We start from the raw sequence: 21,907 nt of genomic DNA on the forward strand, positions 1-21,907 counted from the left end.
AGTGTCCACCACTTCTGTATTGCGGGTCTAGTTTCCCCGGGGCAGTTGGTTTGTGTCTGGTGTCCTGGAATAATTACATTCTCAGAAGTGTCTCTGTGTGAATGAAAGGTTACAGCTTCGCCCTTCAATAACATATACTCCACTGGCTTACCAACTTGTGAATTCAGCAATAAAAGAGTCCCCACAAATGGCAGATTCATCTGCCTGAAATCCCATTTCATTTGAAAAAGAAATAAACGCAGCTGATGTTTAAAAGCTACCAGTGTAAGTTTTCAGACACAGTAGCCAAAGAGCCAGCGTTCTGCAACTCAATGAGGAGTCATTCGTCATTACAATCCAAAGAATTTTTTTTTAATGGAAAAAGTAACAAGAGGAAGAAAAAGCATCCAACAGGGGAAAATACTACACAGCTTCATTTCCCCCAAAACTATCAGTCAAATAACGCACTTAGGAACCACTGCTCAGCAGGATAGCCAGAGGTGACATCAGCACAAATAAGCTTTATTATAAGCTTCAAGCAGTAAAAGATCATATTTATACATCTCCTTTGCTGGGCCCCTACCAACTTTTAACCTTTAACAAAACAAGCCGTGCTGAAATGGCTATAATAAATAAATGGCTTTAATCTATGGAGAAGCACTGGCCTGGACACTTCTGCTTCACAAAACCAGAAACATAAATAACACATGGTCAACTGAGACTCAAAGGAAAGGGTTCTTGTTTGTTTCTGTTAAGGCTTGATTCATTTAGTAAGAAGTACAAAGGACAAAGGGTTAGGAGTGGATTTTGAAATGAGCATTTAAAGTTACGTTATGAAATGTAATGTGTTTTAATGTGTTTGTTGTCTAGTCCCTGCGGCTATTTATAACAAAACCATAATCACACTGGCCTGAGTGAGACTTTTTTTTTTAACCACCTAACTTAACATGTAGAGCAGATCAGGCTGGCTTGCTCTCAGCCCGCATCTTAGCCTCAGACAGAAACCCAGCCGCCAGGGGCAAGCCTCTTCCAGACAGGATGCCCAGAAGCAGAAGGACCACTGCCTGCTCTGCTCGGGAGTCTTGAGGAATTCTTCCAGCGAGGCTGCACTCGACTGCAGCTGCTCACTGTCACTACAGAGGAGGTTTGCATGTTGCCAGGCTACAGCGATGGTCGGGTAGAATACAGAACAAAACAAAAAACAATTTCCTCACAACACCTTCATTTTTGTCCTGCAAATTCATTAGACAAATTAGGAAACTTTTTAAAATTTTGCATTTATGAATAGCTGTTCCTTTCGTTTTAATTAAAAATTCAAGAAGCCACCAAAAGTAAATGGAGCCAGCATTTAAACCATTCACAGCACCTTTGAACATTGGAGACAATTTTCCAGGGCCCACTATTAACTCCTTTACTTTATTCACTGCTACCCTACACTACCTGATCAGAATGAAGGTGAAACAAGACATTTATCTCAATAAATGTGACAGGGCAGGTCCACGAGCTATACTGCAAACCTCTGGCAACAGAAGAGCAATCTTAGAAGCCTGAGTCAATGGTGCAAGAAAGGAAGGCTGGGCTTAAACACAAAAATGCCCTAGCATACTACATCTCTTCTGTGCAAGAGCACGGAATCACCTTTTCTAGGACCTGCACTGTTCCTCACTGTCCAGATGAGCGGACTTAGGACTTCCAAGATACCAAACACCAAAGATGCTCAATTCCCTTCTAAGGAATAGGGTACTGCTTATAATCACTTATGCTCTTCCTCCTACATACTTCCATCATCTATAGAATAGAAATTCTACATAAATTAAAAATGTATTTTAAAGAATTATTTGGCCTTCAGGGTACTAATACTATGGTGTAGAGGCTGAGGATATTTTTGATCTTACCTCTCCAGGTTTCTCTGGCTACTGTTGTGATGAGTTGGTACCGAGACAGTAGCTGCTCTCCGTGCATATGGCCTAACAATATAAATCAATACACCCCCAAGAAAAAGGCTAACAAGCACATGAAACCCGACAGACATTCCAGGAACCCGATACACCAAAATGGCATATATGCTAATCAGCCATGCCAAATCTTCTTGTTGGTCCTGCCTTGTATAATCAGTAGATAGAGATTTTATTAAGTACACCAACAGTTTGAGAACTAGGCAAGGTTCTGAGGTCACCAGAAATAAAGGCCATCCCTTGGTAATGTAGGACCTCTTTATTCAAGGGATCTACCAGATCTAGGCTACACAAAATTCAGAAAGAGAAAATGTATGTCACTAAACAAATACGACAAAAAGGTTCCTAAGGGCCTGGATTTGGAACCAGCGAAGAGACTCCACAAGGACCACACAAAAAACTAAACAGGGTGCAAGCACCCATGTGTGGATGACCACTGGTGCCTGAATTAAGTGGGATGCATTTGGACCTCACCTCTAGCAACTGGCCCCAATAACATTTTTGGTTTCCTCCAAGAAAGAAAGCGGGGGTAGGAAGAGGGAAATGGCATCCCTTAAGATTTTTAAAGACAGATCACTTAAACCCAGTAAAACTGTGTGTAGGGGTTGGGGGTGCATCAATTTTCTTTTTCATTTATTCAAAAGCCAAATCTTCTGCACACCCCTACACACGTAGCAAAAGGAACAGCTAAAACTTGCAGGCACTGAAGATTTCTCTTTTAAAGAGCTAACATTCCTCCCTTCTAAAAGTCTCCAATTGCATTAAAAGACCTAAAAGGTTTCAGCTTATTTACTGTGCAGAGAGCAAACACTGGCTATATAGACCGGTGGCTACTGGCCAGGTACTGCGAAGATGAAGCAGGGGTGGGGCATGGCGGCTGTGGCATGGTTCCCAGCCACCCAGGTGAGCCAAATACGTGTGTACCAGCTGCTGCCCCCCACAAGGGTGTTCTCGGGAGGGGGGAACATCCACAGAAGTGTTACCTGTACTTTGTCTTTCTGCCTCAGCTTCATTACTACCCAGCGTTTCCCTTTGGGCACTCTGCCCACCTCAGGGCCTGACTTCCTGAAATCAGGCTCCATCAATTCAGTGGCACACTGCAGATTCTCAGGGGTGTGTGCTGAGCGAGTCATTGAGTGAGACATACTGCTTCGGCACGTGGGTGTTCGGAAAATACCACTATCACGAATAACAAACCTTACAAACGTAAACCTCTCGCAGAAACTGATTTCTATGAAAAAAAAAATGAGGCAAATAAAAACTGAAAATGTAGCTTATGTGGTTATATCCTTTGCCAAATGAAAGGAGAGGACCTGGAACCACCGTTTACCACCGAGAACTTTTTTTTTCCTTAGATTCTTCATGAGGGCTGGGGTGCCAGTAACACACCCATCAGTTCAGGAGGTTAAGGTTAGATCAAGAGGATAAAAGAGCAAGCCCAGCCTGACGTACAGGGAGGGGACAGGTGGCCTTCAGGGCAACTCAGTGAGATTCCGTCTCAAAATAAAAACAAAAGGAGTTGAGGATTAGCCTTTGTCAAGCTTGAGTAAGGCCTGCATTCAATCCCCCATGTCTTGAAAAAAAGAAAAAAGGTTTGGTGAAAAATACATATGCCATACAGTACTCATCCTTCATCTTCCTAAGAATAAAAATGTTCTCTTCGGTAGGCCTGGAAGAAATGCCAAACTCACTGCAAAGCAAACCTGGTCAAGGGTCAGGATGAGATCTCTGTCCCATGGCTTTTTACATGAGATATCCATTCTGGTCAGTCCTGTCCAACTTTCCGTACTGAAGCAGAGGCAAAGAAGGAAGGAGGCAAGAACTGGAAACCAACCCAGAGCCTGCCAGCTCGGATGGGAGTACAGCGGAAGGGAGGTTTGGAATCATCCGCTGCTTCCCCCAGGGAAAGGAATTTCCTTCCAGGGAACCAGCGTTCCTTCACACACCCTGTTAACAGGGGACACGGCACACAGCACGGGTCTCATCAACGGAAGCAACCCTAGCCCGCATCCATATGGTTCCACCTGACCAGGAATACATGACCCCGTCTGAGGAGAAAAACAACATTCAGGAAGGGCCCAGAGATGAGCACAGAGGCCCAAGGTTTTAGGAGAGATCTAGAACCACCACCCAACCTCGTTCTCCTGGACCTCACAACGTAGACATCAAAGCTGCCTACGAACTGGAATGGACTTATCACACATAACCGAGAGAATCCAGGAGGACATCCCTAAGTAAGGGCAAATACCCAATCACGGCTCCGCTTCCCGAAGACCTATCTCGGACAGCCATGGTAACACAGTAACTGACACACGCCTAGCCAGTGATTGAATACGTTTTCACTGACAACACCTAAAGAATATAAAGTTGTCTGGTGAAAAAACAAACAAACAAACAAACAAACAAAACTGTGTTCTGGGTACAAAACTTAGATTTCATGAAGACGTGAAGGACTGAGAACCCGGGCCCTTTCCTCACAATCTGTCCACAGAAGGAGCAGCGGAGAGATTCCCTGGGTCCCTTACCATCGGTGTCCTGCGGAGGAAACGGACTGAGGAGCCAAGGGTGCTGCCAGCTCACACATGCGCAGTCCTCACCGGTTCTCGCGGCCGCTCTGGCACAGGTATCACAACCAACCAGCCGATGAGGAAAACTAACTCTGCCAACTTGTACGTCATGGTGCAATAATTCACTGCACCAATTGTGAGAATGCTTCCCATCAGCATTAGCAGATGACGAAAGGAGGCGAGAAGACCTACCCAGCCTGGAAAATGACTACAGACCACTTAAAATAATAAAAAGCGTACTTGTTTATTCCCTTTCTATCACTCACCAGAAACACCACAAGCACTCTCCCCCCCCCCCACAGGAATCACAAGTACAAAGTTAGCTAAAAACCTGGGGAGCAAAGCAGGTTCTAGCACAGCGTGGTCCCTGTGCACCTCTAGAATTCACTCCGCTCTGCAGAGGAACACAGCAGCTACGCTGACTCATTTGTGTCTAATTAGACAAGGTAAAGCAGCCACAAAGCAAAACTGAAGAAACCGATTCCAAGTGACGTTAAACACAAGGAAATTCACAGAGGACACTATCAGCGAGGAGAGTTGAACGCTATCAGCCAACAAAGGAAAAACAGTTGATGAATGCCGTCTGCATTTTAGGGGGAAAATTCTTAGAAAAACTGACGGGCTTGAAACTATTTTTATAAGGTCATTTTTAAGGATATCAAATGCAATTGATCTCTAGGGTTTAAATGCAGCTAATGCAATAATCATTTTTAATTTATAGCATTATCTCTGAAAATGTAAAATGTTAGAGGTGTGATAAGAACTTACACATTTAGTTTTGATTTTTCAAATGTTTACACAAAACTCTTGATTGCCAGCCACATAGCATCATAGACCGTGTTTAGCTGATTTCTTTCTAGGGTAGTCTTAGGATTTAATTATATCCTCAGACAGAAACATGATGAAAAGCAATTACCAGATAAATAAAAGGAAGTAAATCTAAGAACAGGACAGGATTTTAAACCTCAATCACCATCAAGGTTTATCTTGATTTTAAGTGAACTCTGGGTGCTAATACATTGGACCAGATGGGAGCAGCAGGAAAATCCAGTTTAACCATTTGTACCCTGGAGAGAAAGGGAGAATAAACCAAGTAAACATTCACAAATGCTCCCAAAGAAGTGAAGCACTTAGAAACAGTAACATTGCAGAATTTCTGCTGGCTGCGTGCTGAGCTACATCGGCTGTGACCTCCCCTGGCTTGTGAGCTCCTTCAATTCTAGAGTGCTGCTGTTCAAAGAAAGAAGTTTTCTAGTCCTAAAAAAAAGCTTACAGCAACTTCCGGAAACACAGTAATGCTCACCTGCTTACGCTGGTCCTGTTCCTAAAACCTTCTCATTGCCTAGAATTTAACATTTCCATACTTGACACCGCCTTGCCACTGAACTTCAAAACCAAGGAAAAATTAATATTTTCGTATTAATAAATAAAATTAATATTTAATGCCTCCACTAAATGCTTTGCCCTTCTCTGTTAGGTGAGTGGAAGTCACTTACAGAAACACAATGAATTTCTTTCAGGTATTTTTTTTTTTATTAAATTATGTACCTTGCAGAAAGATCTAGCACCAGAATACATGTTGAAGACACTCTGTTATACATGGTAGATTTCCTGTTTCACTCATCCTCGAAAGTGTCCCCAAAACCCCTTTTGTGGTGAGTAGGTCAAAACACTTTCTGTCACTCACTCATGGCCCACCCCAAACCGCTGTTCAAAGACCCAAGTGGTTTAAAAAGCATGTTTAACCGAATCTCCCAGAGAGCTTTTTCCACCAGAACCCTCCAGAAAACTCAAACAATGAGTCCCAGGCCTGTTGGGAATCTCCTTGTGTAGCATGTGGTTGTATGTTGCAAGGAATAAAATGGGCCAATCAGCAGGGCCACGATTTTGGAAAGTGAATGAGGAAGAATCTCTCATCACAGATAAGAACTGGGGTAGCCATCAATATGAAGCCACAGACGGAGCCACAGACCCCTGGTTTTGTGTGTGTGTAGTTTGGTGTTTGATGTAAACAAAATTAAAACAAAACAGAAACAAGAACACGAGATCCTGACTAACCAACACAGGGAATCATGTCACCACAGTCTATAATTTCTTTGGGCCTGAGAATATAATAGAATAATATTTTTCGCCCAAGAACATCATCGAGATCTTAGTGTATGACCAAAGTCCTTTGATGATTTCCTTGTATGAGCTGGGACTTCTCAGTTTAGAGCTGAGTTTATAAGCAGCAAAAGCTGCTGGCTTTAAAAAACAGCAGCAACAACAACAACAAAAGTTTGTTAAGAAATATATTTAACACTCATATCTGTTTTTAGTACTTTTTAACTAAGCCAAAAAAATTCTATTTCCAAGTTCTTCACAGAAAAAGTACAAATTAGTTTTTAAAATTAAAATCTTCCGATAACATGTTTTTATTCTATTACCAAGTTGCTTTTGTTTTTGTTTTTTTGTTTGTTTGTTTGCTTGTTTGTTTTGATTGAGACATAGCCCAGGCTGGCCTCCCTATGTAGCCAAAGATGACTTCAAACTTCTGATCCTCTTGCCTGCATCACCCCAGTGTTAGAATTACAGGCATGAGACACCACATCTGGCTCAGTTTATTTTTTTTTTTGGTGTTTTTTTGTATTATTATTATTTTTTTTAGTCAATATGCAATCTAAAGATAGACTTAAGCATTATGCACAGACCAGTACACACCATTTGTAGAACTGTCTCTCTTGTTAAGGTTTCCTTTATTAATTGTCTATGATGAGCTAAAAACTTTGAGCTCAAATTTGCAGTTCTTTGGAATTGGTAATTGATACAAACATGAGAATATATGTCATCTAACCAGGACTGCAAACTAGCATACCATAAAAGTACTGCAGTGAAGCCAAAGCCTTTCGATGACTCAGAGTCTATAAAGCTAGCACTACATTTGGAAATGCTCTCCTAGATAAAACTTTAATTCTTGACAACACACAGAACTCGAATGCTGTCTCCAGTATGGGGTAAACAGGGCTTTCTGGTTTTGTTGTTTTTGTCCTTGTCCTTGTTGTTTTTCTGTATTAGAAGGAAGGGGTAAAAACAGGAAGATAGATAGAAAAGGGAGGGGCAACTGAGGAGGTCCAAGGGGACAGGAAGGTGAGAGAGGAGCTGTAAGGCTGGGAGAGTTGGACCTTGACAGAAAATGGGAGAGATGGAGGTAGATGGGAAAAAAAACTTGGAAGGAGCTTAAAGGGGAAAAGGCCTAACGAATGAGGAAGGAGGGGCTCCACAGAGGAGCCGGGAGTTGGGGAGAGCCAGGTAAGAGAAGCAGGAAAGAAATAGAAAGGGAAGGCCCTACATAGCTGAGGACCTCGCTGCACAGAAATACCGCTCAGATCTCCAGATTCTTTCTTCCTTACTCCAACGGCAGTATTTAATACATTGATAAAACCATTACAACTCATATTATACACATATTTAATCTGAATACATGGTCAATGTAGCAATAAAAATAGAAGTTGTTACATTAGTTGCAAAGTTTCATTTCTTTACACTTAGAAGCATGATGACGAATACTTGTTTCGCAGAATTTGCTTACTGAGCACCAAAAAACACATTCAGAGGCTAACATGTATCATCCTCCTGAGTCAGAGCAAACCCAGATTTTTCTCTGCTGTTCAGCAGCAAACTGGAGTCAAGCCTGGCTCCCATGGCTGGGTGGTGATGACAGGCCTTCAGTTCTTTCTCTTCTGGTTATTTTCCTTTGCTATGTGAGCATGCCCGGAAGAGCTTCTTCCTTTCCTGTCACCTCTGTCTCTGGAAGCCACTTTACTAGGAACAGCCTTCTCCTCGGTTGCTTTTTTCCAGTTTTCCTTGGACTTGGCACTTTTGTCGGGGTTGGCTTTCTCCTTTTCTCTGTCTTTCTTACTTCCAGGAGATGCTTTCTGAGATGTGTCTGAGTCAGTCTTCTTCTTCCCCTTCCTTGCATCCTCCTCCTCCTTCTTTCCCCTTTTTCTCTCTTCAGCCTTTCGAGGCACAGCTTTCTCTCTCTCCTTTTTGAGCTCTTCTTTGGTGGGTTCTTTAGCTTTCAGGTTTTCCAATCAAAGGAGAAAATGTTTACTGACCATACCTCTTAAATCACAGAAGGGTGGCTTAGAGGTAAAGTACTGCCTTGTCCCCACCCACCCTACCCACTGGAATGTTCTCATTCACAAGTTAGTCTACCAGTTCAAATGTAGAGAAAGACATATAAACCTCTATAAAATATTAGCTATGAAAGAAATTTTTGGACTATCTTATCTTATTTTTTCCAGTTTAAAATACGGTCTGACTTGCATTAACACTGGCAGACATGCAACATTAACAAGGTGAAACTACCCATAAGGGCAGTGAAGGGTTAACTAACTATGATGTCACAAGGAATGCCAGCAATGTGAGGACAAACTTGAGCTTATTTTTATACAAAGATAATTACAAACTTTCAGCTTAAACAAAGCATCATGTCCTTAACAGTTATGTTTACAGGCCTTGAGAAAAGAAATGCAAAAATAAGTTAAATATCATTTAATTCTTGGCAGCACACACACAAAAAAATCCACATATTAAAAAATTGTAAAATTTGTTATTTGTAACATTTGTAATGGTATGCTCACAGTCAACATCATAAAATCAATATTCCTTTCTTTAAGTACATTTCTGTGTTAATTTATAGAAAGCCACACAGGTCAATGTACACACCCTCCAGACTCTTAGGGAGAGAGACAGCAATTGAATGAAGAGTATAGCTATTTCCAAGTCTCAGATAGAATACTGTTTTCACATTACCTTTTATAACATTTAACTGAGCAGCTAGCAAAAGCTTCATATGTCACGTCCTGCTCTCATTTGAGAATTATAAAGATTCTTGCTGTATAGTGCAGGATTTAGGCAGTCAAAAATAAAATGAAAAATCTAAACAATAAAACATGAGAGATGTTTGCCCCAACAAAATTTACCTAAAATTCATATAACACAAAGGGCATTCAAGGTGAACTCGGTGTTCACTGAAGACACTGCTTCTCTAAAGCAGTCTGTTTAGAGTTTCATTAACAAAAAATTCATTGAACCTCTGTAAACACATAGATTCAAACTCATTCAGAACCCACCTGCAAGCCTGCGCCTCACTTTAAGGTTGCTCACTAACCAACAGAAAATGGCAAAACCGTGAAACGTTTGCACACTGCTGTCACGCGTTAGTCTGCACTGTATTTTTTTTTAAATTGTACCTTTAATGCTTAAAATGATTTAACAGATCAGGAGGTGTGATTATAATTTATTGGCAATTTAGTTCAACGTGGGTTACATAAAATGGTAAGAAATTATTTTCTTCTTGGAAATTATTTTGATGGGACACGAGTTAGAAATTAAAATTTTCTCATCCTAAAGCTGAAAATGCAATTAAAAATCCTGCATATCCCTGAGCAAGTCTTACATATTAATGGCTTGAACATATACAAATGTACAAATATTCCTAGCACTTGCATACACACATACACACACACAAAAAAACTGTTCCAAGGTTTTTAAAGAAAACCATGCATGCCTTCCATGCCCCTCTCCCTAAAAGAACATCAATGGTTATATGTAAGGATACACAGGCAGTAATAATGCAATGTTAGTCTACATAGACTATCACAAAGGTACAGCAATTTTAATGCACTAGACTATCAAACACAGCAAATTCAAACCAACAATTCAGTGCTTTAGGTTATAAACCTAACTTTTAGTGTTAGATCACACTAGATTTTATTGCACTTTAGGACAATATCCTCACAGCTTTGGGAGAAATGAAATCAATTGCTAGTAGATTCTCTATTGTACAGTAATTTAAAAAAACTCAGACAAAGAAGGGTATAAGGCAGCAAGGTAACATGTACATATTTAAATTTAGCAAATGGAGTCAGCTATGTTGATAAACTCTTAATCAACAAGCTGTTAGAAAGATCTGGTAACATGAAAAGGAAATTAATTAAAATTACAGGCTAGCTAGAAGAGGCAAAAGCCTTCAATTTAGTCTTCAAAAAGCTACTCATAACACAAAGTGAGCCCAAATGAAAAAGCGGTATTATTAACCGAGGCAGCATTTCCATTAGAAACGTCATGCACCATCAAGCATGGACTTGATTCACCAGGGGCTGCTTGACAAAATAGAAGATAATACCTTTAGCCTTAGTTTTCCTCTTGGCTAAACCACCAGGTCCTTCTGTTGGTATTTACAAGACAAAAAGAGGTTATGAAGACAAACTGTTGAGGAATTTAAAATTCAGTACTTATTTTTTTTTTTAAATTCAGTACTTATAAACTAACTTAAACTGATGTCTCTATGACATAAATTAAAGTGCTTAAGTTCACCATTCAAAGGACAGTAAACAAACATCAGTCATAAACATAATCTTAAGACTTCAACAAAGACAGTCTTAAGAGGACTCCATTATAACTAACCTACAGAGCCAGTCAGCATCATAATTTGCATTAGATCTTCAAGACTCTGGCTTTGCCACTGCCAGGACCCCTCTTTCTGCAGGCAGTAGACGTCTCAAGCCAAAGACCATCCATGTAAAGGCCCTCGTTACCATGTTGCATCACACTGCTGACCACAACAGCTATTCTGATAGAATTTTACTCTTCGAAAAAGCATTGTTTTTCTCTGTCATTTCACATTTAGTGTTTTAAAGTTACATAAGCAAACACTACATTATTAGGTGAGTCATATTTGCTCACTGCTCTAAAAGTTCTGCAGCCCTTTTGTACTTCCCCTCTTGAAAAATCAATTTTCCGATAACAGGTTTCTTTTTGACCCTGTAACAAACATCAATACCATATGCTTTCGGCATACTCTTTTCCAACAGGGATGTACTTACATCTCATTCAATTGATTTTCCTTTTCTATTTCCCACTTATATAAATGTTATTTTATATTCACATATTGGCAAGCTTTCTAATGTGGCATTATAAGCTGCTAATCCAGTTCTTGGGTGTATCAGGTAGTAGACACCGGTCTTACCATGGAAAGGGAAGGGATTTACAACTGATTACCCATCAGCTAAACCAGGGGGGTAACAAACAGAAACCCTAAGCCGGAGGTTTAACCATACTACAAACTACAATACAATGTTACTTAGAAAACAAAAACATTGTTTCCCCACACTCCAGTCACAACCCCACTTCAGGAATGAGGTGTTCTTGTGTTGGTTTTGTTGTTCACATAATCCGCTCTTAACTTCCTCCACTTTCTTTACTTGTGAGACAGCCCATCTGAAAACGGTCATTTATTACAGTTAAAATGTTTTGATCATCCTTCTGGAGAGGCAAAGTCTGAGAATGCCGTGCCATTGACTGCATTCAAAGGAAAAAGAAAGGAGGGAGGAGGGGAGAGGAGAATGGTTCCCTAATTGCTCTCTGTGGCTGTTTCTGTACAATTACCTGAAATACACAGGAGACCCAACAACAGCATCAGAAGAACAATCACTTTCCAAAGGCAAAGCCTGACTCCTTTAAAATACAACCAATAACAGTACTCCACTATGTAAGAAACACTGTCAGAGAGCACTGCCTAACAAGTTTAGTTAATTCACAATAAAATACCAAAGCTACTTCTGTAACACTAACCTTTAAGTTTTAATGTATAAAAGAATGAGAATATAGCATTGACAGTCTAGTACTGTGGATGCCCCTTCCAATGCTGTTTCCATCATAGCCTGGATTCCCACAAAATGTAAAGTGGGAAAAAGAAAATCAGACCATCTACTCGCCACATCTGCTCACTAGAACCCAAATGAGCTACACTGATGAAATGCCAGTTAAAACTTAATCACCAACAACCCAGAACACTAGATTAGCACCAGGATTTTAAAACCCTATGAAAGAATATTGTACTATTTGGTTTAAGGCATCAAAGTGATACAAAGTATCCAAGTGCAACTAACATCCAACAGTTCCAAGCATCCATTTAAGCTACTTTTTTCTGAGTCGCCCCCCCCTCATACACACACACACACACACACACACACACACACACACACAGTGACTTTGAAGATGAAAAGATAAGGACAACCAATTAACTGACAACTATCCTACTTAGTTTCTAAAGGAAAGGGAATGGAAAAGAAAGATCCAAGCCCTTGGAAAATAAGAAATTAACAGATGACCACCCTCTACTCCAGCTGAGTAACAACATAGAAGAGCGGGATCAGAGAAATTGGGTTCTGAACGTCAGAACATAGCAGGACAAAAGCCTGCACACTGCTAAGTAATGTTGGTTCCTGTTACCTGAGCCTCTTCAGGTTGGTTTTCCAGGAAAAGGGGCAGTGGCAATGAAAAAGAAAAGTGACCCCAAGACCCAACTTCTTCAGGAGGGTCTCCCTTACCTCCTCAGGAGAAGTGGTACCATGGGCTAGTCTCAAGATGAAGCTAAACAAGGAAAAGAGTTGGAAGTGTTTATCTAAATCTGTGTGTTTCAAACTGCAGGGGACGGACGTGTGTGTAACAGGAGTGGCTGCAAGAGAGAGACGCAGCTGAGCTACTGGGAGGAGAATTATGGGAAGACAGGCTGAAGTAGACTAAGGAAAGGCTCAAGTTAGGAACCAGCATTCTTTAAAAAAAATATCTGAAGAAGAAGCAATGGCTTCAAAGAAATTCTATGGTGAAAAGAATAAAGGCAGAGGTCAGTGGAACCAAAGCCAGGGTCCACCAGAAAAAGAAAAAGAAAAAAAGGGCAAAAAAGAAAACCACATCTGCAGAGGAATACAAAGACCTTGGATGGCAGAGGAGCTTGGATAGAGGTAAGCAGGAAGATCATAGGGTCAGTAGGCATAAATCACTACTGTTTGTATTGCCTCCGGCTGCTGTGGATTCAAAGCAGCGTGATATGTCAACAAACACATCTTCACTTTCTCTTTTTCTCTCTTTACTACCAACGGTAGTGCCCCGGGGGACAAAAGGAATTCTGTTAAACAATAAAAGAAGCCAATATTATTTACAACTGTGTAAATAGTTTCCAAGCACTGCTGAGACGCGCCCCCCCCTCCCCCCCATTTGAAATCCACCTGGATGCAAGTACTGACAGAGGGCATCCCAACTTAAGGCAGTCTTGATGGAAACACTAAGAGAACCTAAAACAACACAGCAACTGTAATCTGAAATCCTCCCTCCCCCACATCCACACCCCTGTCATCAGTCACTGTACATTTACTCTGGTGGTGTTTATGGCAACTGCTGTTTACATATGTAATCACTGGGAACTCTTCCACAGAAATTTGGAAAGATGAAATGCCTTATGTTCTTCCGTTAGAGAGAATTGTGTAGTTTAATTTACTCCTTTGGCAACTGTCATGGAGGCATTACTGCAAACACATTTTCAAAATCGAATATCTGCTTTGAGGTTAAAACGTGTTAATGATTAAGCCAGCAGTTTGGATCCACGGCTTTGCCACATGCAGAACAGAGGACTTTAGGAGATTGGCTCTATTATGACATCGAAGTAGCTCTTTCAGGCTACAGGTCCTTTCTGTACCTGTCCTTCCACTGAGGTCACCTGGCCACTCCCATTCTCCCTGAAGAAACCACCATGATCACTATGAGTCTCAGTTTCTCACCAACCTCCTTCCTATACTGGAACACTCAACCCATTCTCAACGTGGACTACACTAAACCAGTTTTAAGGAATGGTCCAATGGACCAGTAGATATGGCTGCCTAGCTTCTGTCAAGTCTTGGTAAAATGCACGCAGAGATTTTGTACCTATTTTCTTTTTAAGAGCTGGGCTGAGACTGAAGAAATCCACCAGTGAGAAAAGCAACTCAGTAAGACTACCAGGCTTTGACAAATCCCGCCTGAGGTTTAATTAAGACAGAGAGCCTTCTACATAGTTTGAAGCTGTTGGCCTTTTTAGGGCAGTCTCTTGCTTAGCTACTGAGTTGTCCTCCATACCATCTCTCCACGTGGCTCTCCCTGCCTCTTCCTACTCTATCTCCCTTCTGCTTTCTTCCATGTCTCATCTCCTCACATCTGCCTGGGATCTTGGCTGGAAGGGCCTGCCCCAGCTCTAGGCCTTAGACAAAAGCTCACATCCTACTCTGAACCAACCAGCAGCTCCACAACACCAGACCCATCTCTTAAGGGTTGCCCTTTCACAGGTGAGGACTTGGACAAGAATTTACAAATAAATGACAGGTGACCGGCCATAGAAATGACAGCACCAAAATCCTGCCAGCACTTAACAACTGAAAATACAGGGACACACCTTCTCAATGTGAGGGAGGGTCATCCCAACACAGTAAGATAGACGGGTGAAACAGGAGAATCCGAGCACAGGGATTCTCGTCTAGAAACCAAGTTTGTATGAAAGCAGACTCAAGCATGCCAGTGAGTGGGAAGACCATTTCATGGCCTGTGTTAGCACTGCCACTAACAGTGGCACTAACTAATGGAGTAAATTTCAAAATGCCACTTCTCTTGGGGGGGTGGGGTTTAAAAAAAAGAAGCCTTTCTTTCAGTATTACTTTTTTGGCAAAGAATAGTCCCTCAGTGTTTTTGTACATGATGGAAACACCTGAGGCTCCTGCTCACGAGACTGACATCAGCAAATGATGTGGATGTGATAGTGGATGTCACATGCTGGACTCGGGGTTGAAGCATCAAACAGAGTCCAACACCCACCTCCTACGTTGAAGAAGCCCTCAATCTAGCTGATAAACGCTTAGGGTATGGCAGGCTTTTCAGCAAATACAGGAAAAACACGGCATTCTTGCCCTGTGGACTATCGTATGAACACAGTCACTGAATTCCTTGTTCAGTGTACAGATACTCATCACAATTAATAAAAGTTCCATAGCCCACGCCACAGAAAGCTCGTTTTACATTTTATGGAGCTAGCCCCCAATCTCCTTAAAAAAGGGCCATGAGTACCAATAAGACAAGCAACAGGGCAGCGGTCTCTAAACGCTTTCAAAACGCTTTCAAAGTCCTAGAAAGTTGCCGATAGTAAGAGAGCTGAGGAAACACTAGTCAGAATAACTAGGGATAAATACACACCAACCAGGGTTCAAATACTGAAAATACTTTTCTTACATGTCTGCACAGGGCTGGGCAAGGCAGGGAGCAATTTGTAGAGAAAAAGACTCAAGGTTGAGATGTACAAGCAGGACCAGCCAGCACTGCACCCCATGTGTGGTTTCTGCAGGATCCACGAGCAGGACACTGACAGCCAGGCTTCTGAGTTAGTAAGGTCAGCTCCTAGAAAACGCTCCTGCTCGTAACTCATCACTAACATTCCAAGGGAAAGAACAGCAGAAAGTAGCCAAGGAGCAGCACAGAATCTCCAGCTCCCGTTCCCAGTGATTTTTCAACAGGAAAAGTGGCACAGCACATGAGCAGGCAAGAAAGCAGCTTTGGGAGCCAGGGCTGCATTAACAGCACAGCACACACCAGTTTTGTAGGTGATAAAAACAGAAAGAGCAGAGTTAATGCAGCAATTTACAACTCTACAACTAAATAAACACTCATATATACAGAATACAAAGCTGCCTTTCAAAGTAGGCCCATAAGCTTAAGACACGAACCAAGAAAATATCTTATGAAACAGAATTACAAAGTAAACCCTTAGGAAAAAAAAAAATCACAACTTAGATATATGTATTCAGTAACACTTAAGAAAAGTTTATGCTTGCTTTAGACCACATTTTTGCGAATAATTTTATTCTTTCTCATACACACACACAAAAAAAAGCCGTAGACACAAGTTGAAGGAGGTCACAGAAGTAAGGGGTTCATCAGCTGCCTGTACTTGATCATCACTAAACGTTTTCCAAATGGACCAATAAAATTGTCAGGAAGTTACCATGTCACACACTTGTTTTACAATTGGGAAAATGGGCATAATTAATTTCTGTACATAAAGTGTGCATTAGTATCACGACAATACAAAACCTGAGGAGAAATTACAGACATTTTAACATCAATTCAATTATTCATTTCATCATCCATAGTTAGTAGTCAGGACACATGAACAAAATTGATTCGAAGAATTTTTCTCAGCCAACTGAGTAAGTGGCTTCTATTGAGAGTAGGACCTAAGATTGTGAATTTAAAACTAATAACCTTTGATTACTTCACAGTCGTTGAATTCAAAATGAATTAAGACATGATCATGAGGAAAACTCAAATAGCTTTGAGAAAGATTATTAAAGAACACTCGTTGAGGGCTGAGTTGAAGTGTTCCTATAGTTGAGCATCGAACACTTCTGAGCAAGGCCACACTAACCGAGGAAGCATACTGCTTGAACACAAAAATGAGAAAAACTAGAGTCTTAACAACCGTTTAAGTTTTGGGAAACCCTGGTCCATGACTGGCATGTGCAACCACAGACAATAGTAGCTATAGTTGGGAGAGAGGGAATCCCTGTGTTCTGATTTTAGAAACTTCTCGGGACAGCATTTTATAATTACAAAACAAAAGGTGCCACGTTATTCCCACAACAAATGTGTGAATGAGCTGCTTACTTGAAAGTAATGTATAAAAAAAATTTTTAATGGTACTTAAACTGATTAAAACACCAGTGTCTTCTAGTTTAAAATGCATGAGAACCCAAAGCTGAGCAGAATTTTAGGAGACTCTCAAAGGGAACTAAACACGCTGACAGTCCTTCAAAGAGCAAGACTATATCTCTTAGGTGGCACTCTATTCCAGCTTACAGCTGGTCACTGAAGAAACAAATAAGTCAAATGGATTCATATATATCTAACAACTGACTTTGTATTACTGAAGCAAATTCAATTTCAAAAAGCTAAGTCAAAGCTATTGCTATGTTCCTATTTGGGGGGAAAAAATCTCCTAAAAGTGAAGAACCACTTTAATGAATTTAATTTATAAGTCTAAACATCATTTTATACCTAAGCCCCAAATCAACAGCTAATAAGTTAGTGGAAAGAATGGAAAAAAGCTACTTCGGGATGGACAGTTTCAGTGTACAACGTTATGCAAGGCGCACATCCACACTGTCCCTCTTTTATAATATGCTACCTTAAAAAATTACAGATTACCTTCTCTAGATGTATATTTGAAAATAAAATTGAAATGAATTCTGATTTCAGAAATAGACATATTCAGACCTGTTAGTGTGTAACCACATACATGTGTATGTGAATTCAGAAACTTCACTACCCTAAGGCAAAAACATGGGATTATTTTTAAACTATCGCAAAAGCACCATTAATACAGAACTTTAATAAGTTTGTAGGAACTTATATGACAAGTCAATTAACCTAACGAAATTACAGATTAAAAAGTACCAGCTTCTTAAAGAGCTTTCACTATACAGCAGGCAAGTTAAAGATCAGAGAAGCATTATTAGTCATGCCAGACATATTTTTAGATTCACTCCCATTAGAATGATCAGTAGAGCGTTAAAAAGACAAGCATCAAGGGTTAAATACAACACAATTTTCAGTTTAGTTCAGTGAATACATAAGTTGAAACAAAATGATACAGAAACCAATTATACGACCAAGAACATCATGTCCAGTGCTTTGTGAACAGCTACAGGAAGGAGGAATGCCACTTCCTTTCTAGGCGTGGAGGGAGCCAGCAGAGCGAGGGGACTAGCTAAGTGGCTGTACTGGGCAGGATCACATGGTTGACACTTATCAGAAGTCACAACTGCCCCACGGAACCGCTGAGCCCTGCATAAGCAAAGGGGGAGGAGGAGGCTGCTCCGTTTGACAACCCAGTGGTTTTCGTCCCTGAATCAAGGCTTACTGGTTATGCAAATCCAAAATGACACAGGTCTTTCCCTGAACCCCTTCATTCTGCGACGTACCATCAACATCATCTGCGGTTTCGCTTTCTTCTTCTTCCTCTTCTAGCATTTCAAAAGGAGTCATTATATCATAGAGAAATGAGAGGAAACCATAAAACCAATCTGAACTCTCCTCCGCTAAAATATTAAGGACTTCCTCAAGAGAATCAATATTTTCATTACTGCCATCTTTGGTCAGGCCTACATAAGAATAAAGGAAGAGAGAAAGAGAAAACAAGAACAGCAGTTAGGTGGAAAAAAAAAGTCAAGCTTAGGCAGAGCGATCTCAAAAGGGAGGTGCATCGTGGTCCCAGATTTACAGAACGGTAACATAGAGAATAAAGAAATCCATTAGGGAGCAAATGGACTTCAAAGCAAATGGATCACCTCCAAACCAAGTCTCGACCCACCCAACCAGCCTCACGCTCCTCCCAGCTCAGAAGCAGGTGGTAAAGCGTATCACCGAACTCTGCAGATGCAACAGGAAAAGTGAACAGATTTGACACCCAAGAGCAGGTAAATGCTGCTGACAACCTCCAAACTTGCAGCCTGATGAACTGGAGCAGATCGTAGCCCTGGAGTCAACCAACGGTGGGTGCTCAGGCCAGTGGGCTACGGTACGGCATGTCAGCTGGCATCCAGACACTCAAATACGTAATTCAGATAAAACACCTAAATCAGTTAGTGCTAAAACCTTCTCGCAACTGACTCACGGCCTGGTAAGTCAAAATGAGCCGCTAATAATCCTCTCTGCCTACCTATCAGAACTCGGAGGAAGGCTCTAGGACCCAGCTGCAGAGGGGGCATCCCTGACTCCTCTTCCCCTTGGCCACGAAAGGAGAAGTTCTTACTGAAAAGACTCTTGATGTCTGCTGTGTTTTAAGTACAGCTGCCAAACAGAGCCCTCTGAGTAGAAGGAACAAAGATGTAAATTATCATGGCTTTCTACAACGGAGAAATGAAAATGAGCTGGGGTAGGGAAAGACCCTTGAGGTATCATCAAATCAGGGCACTACACATCGCCAAAGCCTGCCATTTCAGGTCATTTACAACACACCGTTTCTCCATTGTAGCACAATGACCAGCAATACTGACGCCCGAGAGATAGCAGAATCCTGGCTAGTTGAAGTCATAAAATTTACAGTGAACTTCAGTCAATAGGAGGAGACCCCATCAGTTCCCATGCGTGAGGGGAAGGGAGAAACACGAACTTCAGTAGGTATTTAATTATTATTATTTTTTCTCTTGACAAGCCCCAGGTATTTTTCATTTAACTTCTGTGTTTCAGTACAGCAGGTAGAACTGAGCGACAAATATAAGGACAATGACCTACCTAAACAGCTTGTAGTTGTGGATGTGATGTGGATACATGTGTTTGTGTGTATCACACACTTCTGTATGGGCATATGTGATGGCCAGAAGTTTATCTGTGACACGTCTTTGTGACCCTGGACAGAGCCTGGGAGGCCTTGAGGTGCACAGTGATTTTGCAAGGAATGTGGGGCCTGAGACAGGTCCGACGTGAGCCAGCACAGGGACTCTCCCTAAAGGACACCACCAAGTAGTCTAGAGGGAGCTGACAGCCCCGAGGCTCCTCCCCTGTCCACTCCTGATGACGAATGAACTGCTGTAGCTGTAAGGCTCTAGACTCAGTCCTCATGCCTGGGCAGCAGGAGTTTTACCAACCAACCCACCTCTAGAGCTGTATCTGTAGTTCTTGGAACAGGAGTACCAGTCTGAAGAGAAAACTATTCTGGCCAATCAATTTCTCTAAACATGAGAGTGCGCCCCAAGAGAACGAACAGCACCAAGTGCTGGGTGAGTTCCTTGTTCCTCAATATGGAGTCATGGTTCTTTCCAGTCCGGACTTAGCGCAGGTCCAGGACTGCTGAGTGCCTTCTGCAGCAGTACCTGATGGGGGTCAGCTAGGTACTAGCTGTGGAACGAAGGGACAGGCTTGCATCCTCGGGTGAGGCTGCTGTACGAAATAACTCTCTTCACTGAGCCCGGGGACCATTTCCTACTGACAGTGTGTGAGAAGCAAACTCTTTTTCCTTTTCGTCGTTATTATGATACAGTTACATTATTTTGTCTGCCCTGTCTTCCCTCCAAACCCTCCACTGCTGCCCCACCCCCCTGCTGCCTTTCCGGTTCGCTGCCTTCTTTTAATTATTGTTGCACACATGTGTACGTAGGTTTCATTCACACACTAGAACCAAAATCACGCGGGTTTTGAGCAATGTGGGCTAAACAATAGGAAGTTGTGTGTCCAAGAGGGGCAGGACTAGTGCATTTTTAAAGCATATCAGGAGACTTAGAATCAGTAGAATCAGGAACAGCTATTTTTTATTTACTCATACTTCTGTACCTGTAATTCACAAGTGGGAATGTGAACAGAAAGCAACATGTATGTAGATGTTCCGCAAATTAGACGATTAGAGTTAGACTTCAAATGCCAAGGGGGAAAAATGTATGAAAGAAGCACCAAGTCTGTGGAAGTTTACGCTGTTGTGCCTCCTTGTAACCTCTGTCCTCCTCCCTCCCTTACCTGGACTTCCCGCCTCACTGTAAAACTGTGCTGTTAAGGGTCAAGGTGCTATCCCAACAAAAAGAAAAGCAGGGGTTGGTGTCTCGGTGGGACATGCTCTGTAACTTCTCGGCCATCGCACAGACCATCCCAACACTGTACCAGACACCTGCAAGGAACTGAGGCACGGCTAAGCTTTCACGACCTCGTGTGTGAGAAAAGAATTCGAGCCGTCCTCGTCAAAAAGAGCTAAAGTTGTGCCGGGCGCAGAGAACAAACACCATGCGGGGTCTGGTACTTCTTTATTAAAGCCATAAAAGAAGTGAGACCTGAGGCCTGCACATAGAACAACTTTCTTGGAAGCTCTGCCGCCTGGGACCCGCCTCCTGGCACCGGGTCTGACGAAAGGAACAGACAGCTGCTCGCACCATTTGTGTCCACTACAAACAGCAATTCTCCATGTTACAGATCACTAACATCTTAAACTGATTAAAAGCCTTAGACCACCTCTCAGAACCCAAAACAAATCAATCTTCTAGCTGAAAGTCTATCACAGATGGGTAAATACACAAAAACATAGCTAGTAGTGTGTGGGGTGTTGTTCTGATGCTGGTTATCTCAAGATCTGGTTACTCCCAAGATATACCTGTCCTTGTTGGGTAAACCTGCCTAAGACATACCTGACTGGTTGATTAAACAGCCTGTACCTGGGCAGGGCAGAGTGAGGTAGGCGTGGCTACGGTTCCTTGGCTTTGGAGGACAGGAGAATCATGGGAGACAGATGGACGGGAAAAGAGGAGGCAAGAGGAGGTCACGATGGGTTAGCATGAAGAAGGAACCACGTGGGCTGGGAGGAAGGACTGCAAGGATGGCGTGGATGGAAAAAACACCAAGATGAAAAACATAAACAATTATATTGGGATTATGGATGGAAGGTAGAGCAGATGAGGATGATTAAGGTGGATGTCATTGGATGGGGGCTGGGGGATCAATGGTGAGGTGATGGAGATAGCACAGGCAGAAATATCTGACCCGCCCAAGAAAAACAAGGCAATTTTAAAATCTAACAGGTGTCTG

General features: G+C 41.8%; 1 protein-coding gene across 12 annotated transcripts in view; it reads right to left on the reverse strand.

Moving 5' to 3' along the window:
* The window catches only part of Asph (aspartate beta-hydroxylase), a 205,098-nt gene that overhangs the window by 137,614 nt on the left and 45,577 nt on the right, over window positions 1-21,907 (reverse strand). For 2 of the 12 annotated variants that reach the window (XM_060385971.1, XM_060385970.1), the window contains 2 exons: window positions 10,671-10,712; window positions 6,779-8,555 (listed from right to left, as the gene is read on the reverse strand). The exons of 8 other annotated variants lie outside the window; for them this stretch is intronic. In XM_060385971.1, coding sequence (XP_060241954.1) covers window positions 8,206-8,555; window positions 10,671-10,712 — 392 coding nt within the window. In that variant the 3' untranslated portion in view covers window positions 6,779-8,205. Of the gene's footprint in view, window positions 1-6,778; window positions 18,505-21,907 lie in introns of those variants that run through there. 2 more of the 12 variants (XM_021659819.2, XM_060385969.1) reach the window with 1 other exon arrangement.

The sequence above is a fragment of the Meriones unguiculatus genome, chromosome 6 (genome assembly GCF_030254825.1).
Source record: "Meriones unguiculatus strain TT.TT164.6M chromosome 6, Bangor_MerUng_6.1, whole genome shotgun sequence".
Lineage (NCBI taxonomy): Eukaryota > Metazoa > Chordata > Mammalia > Rodentia > Muridae > Meriones > Meriones unguiculatus.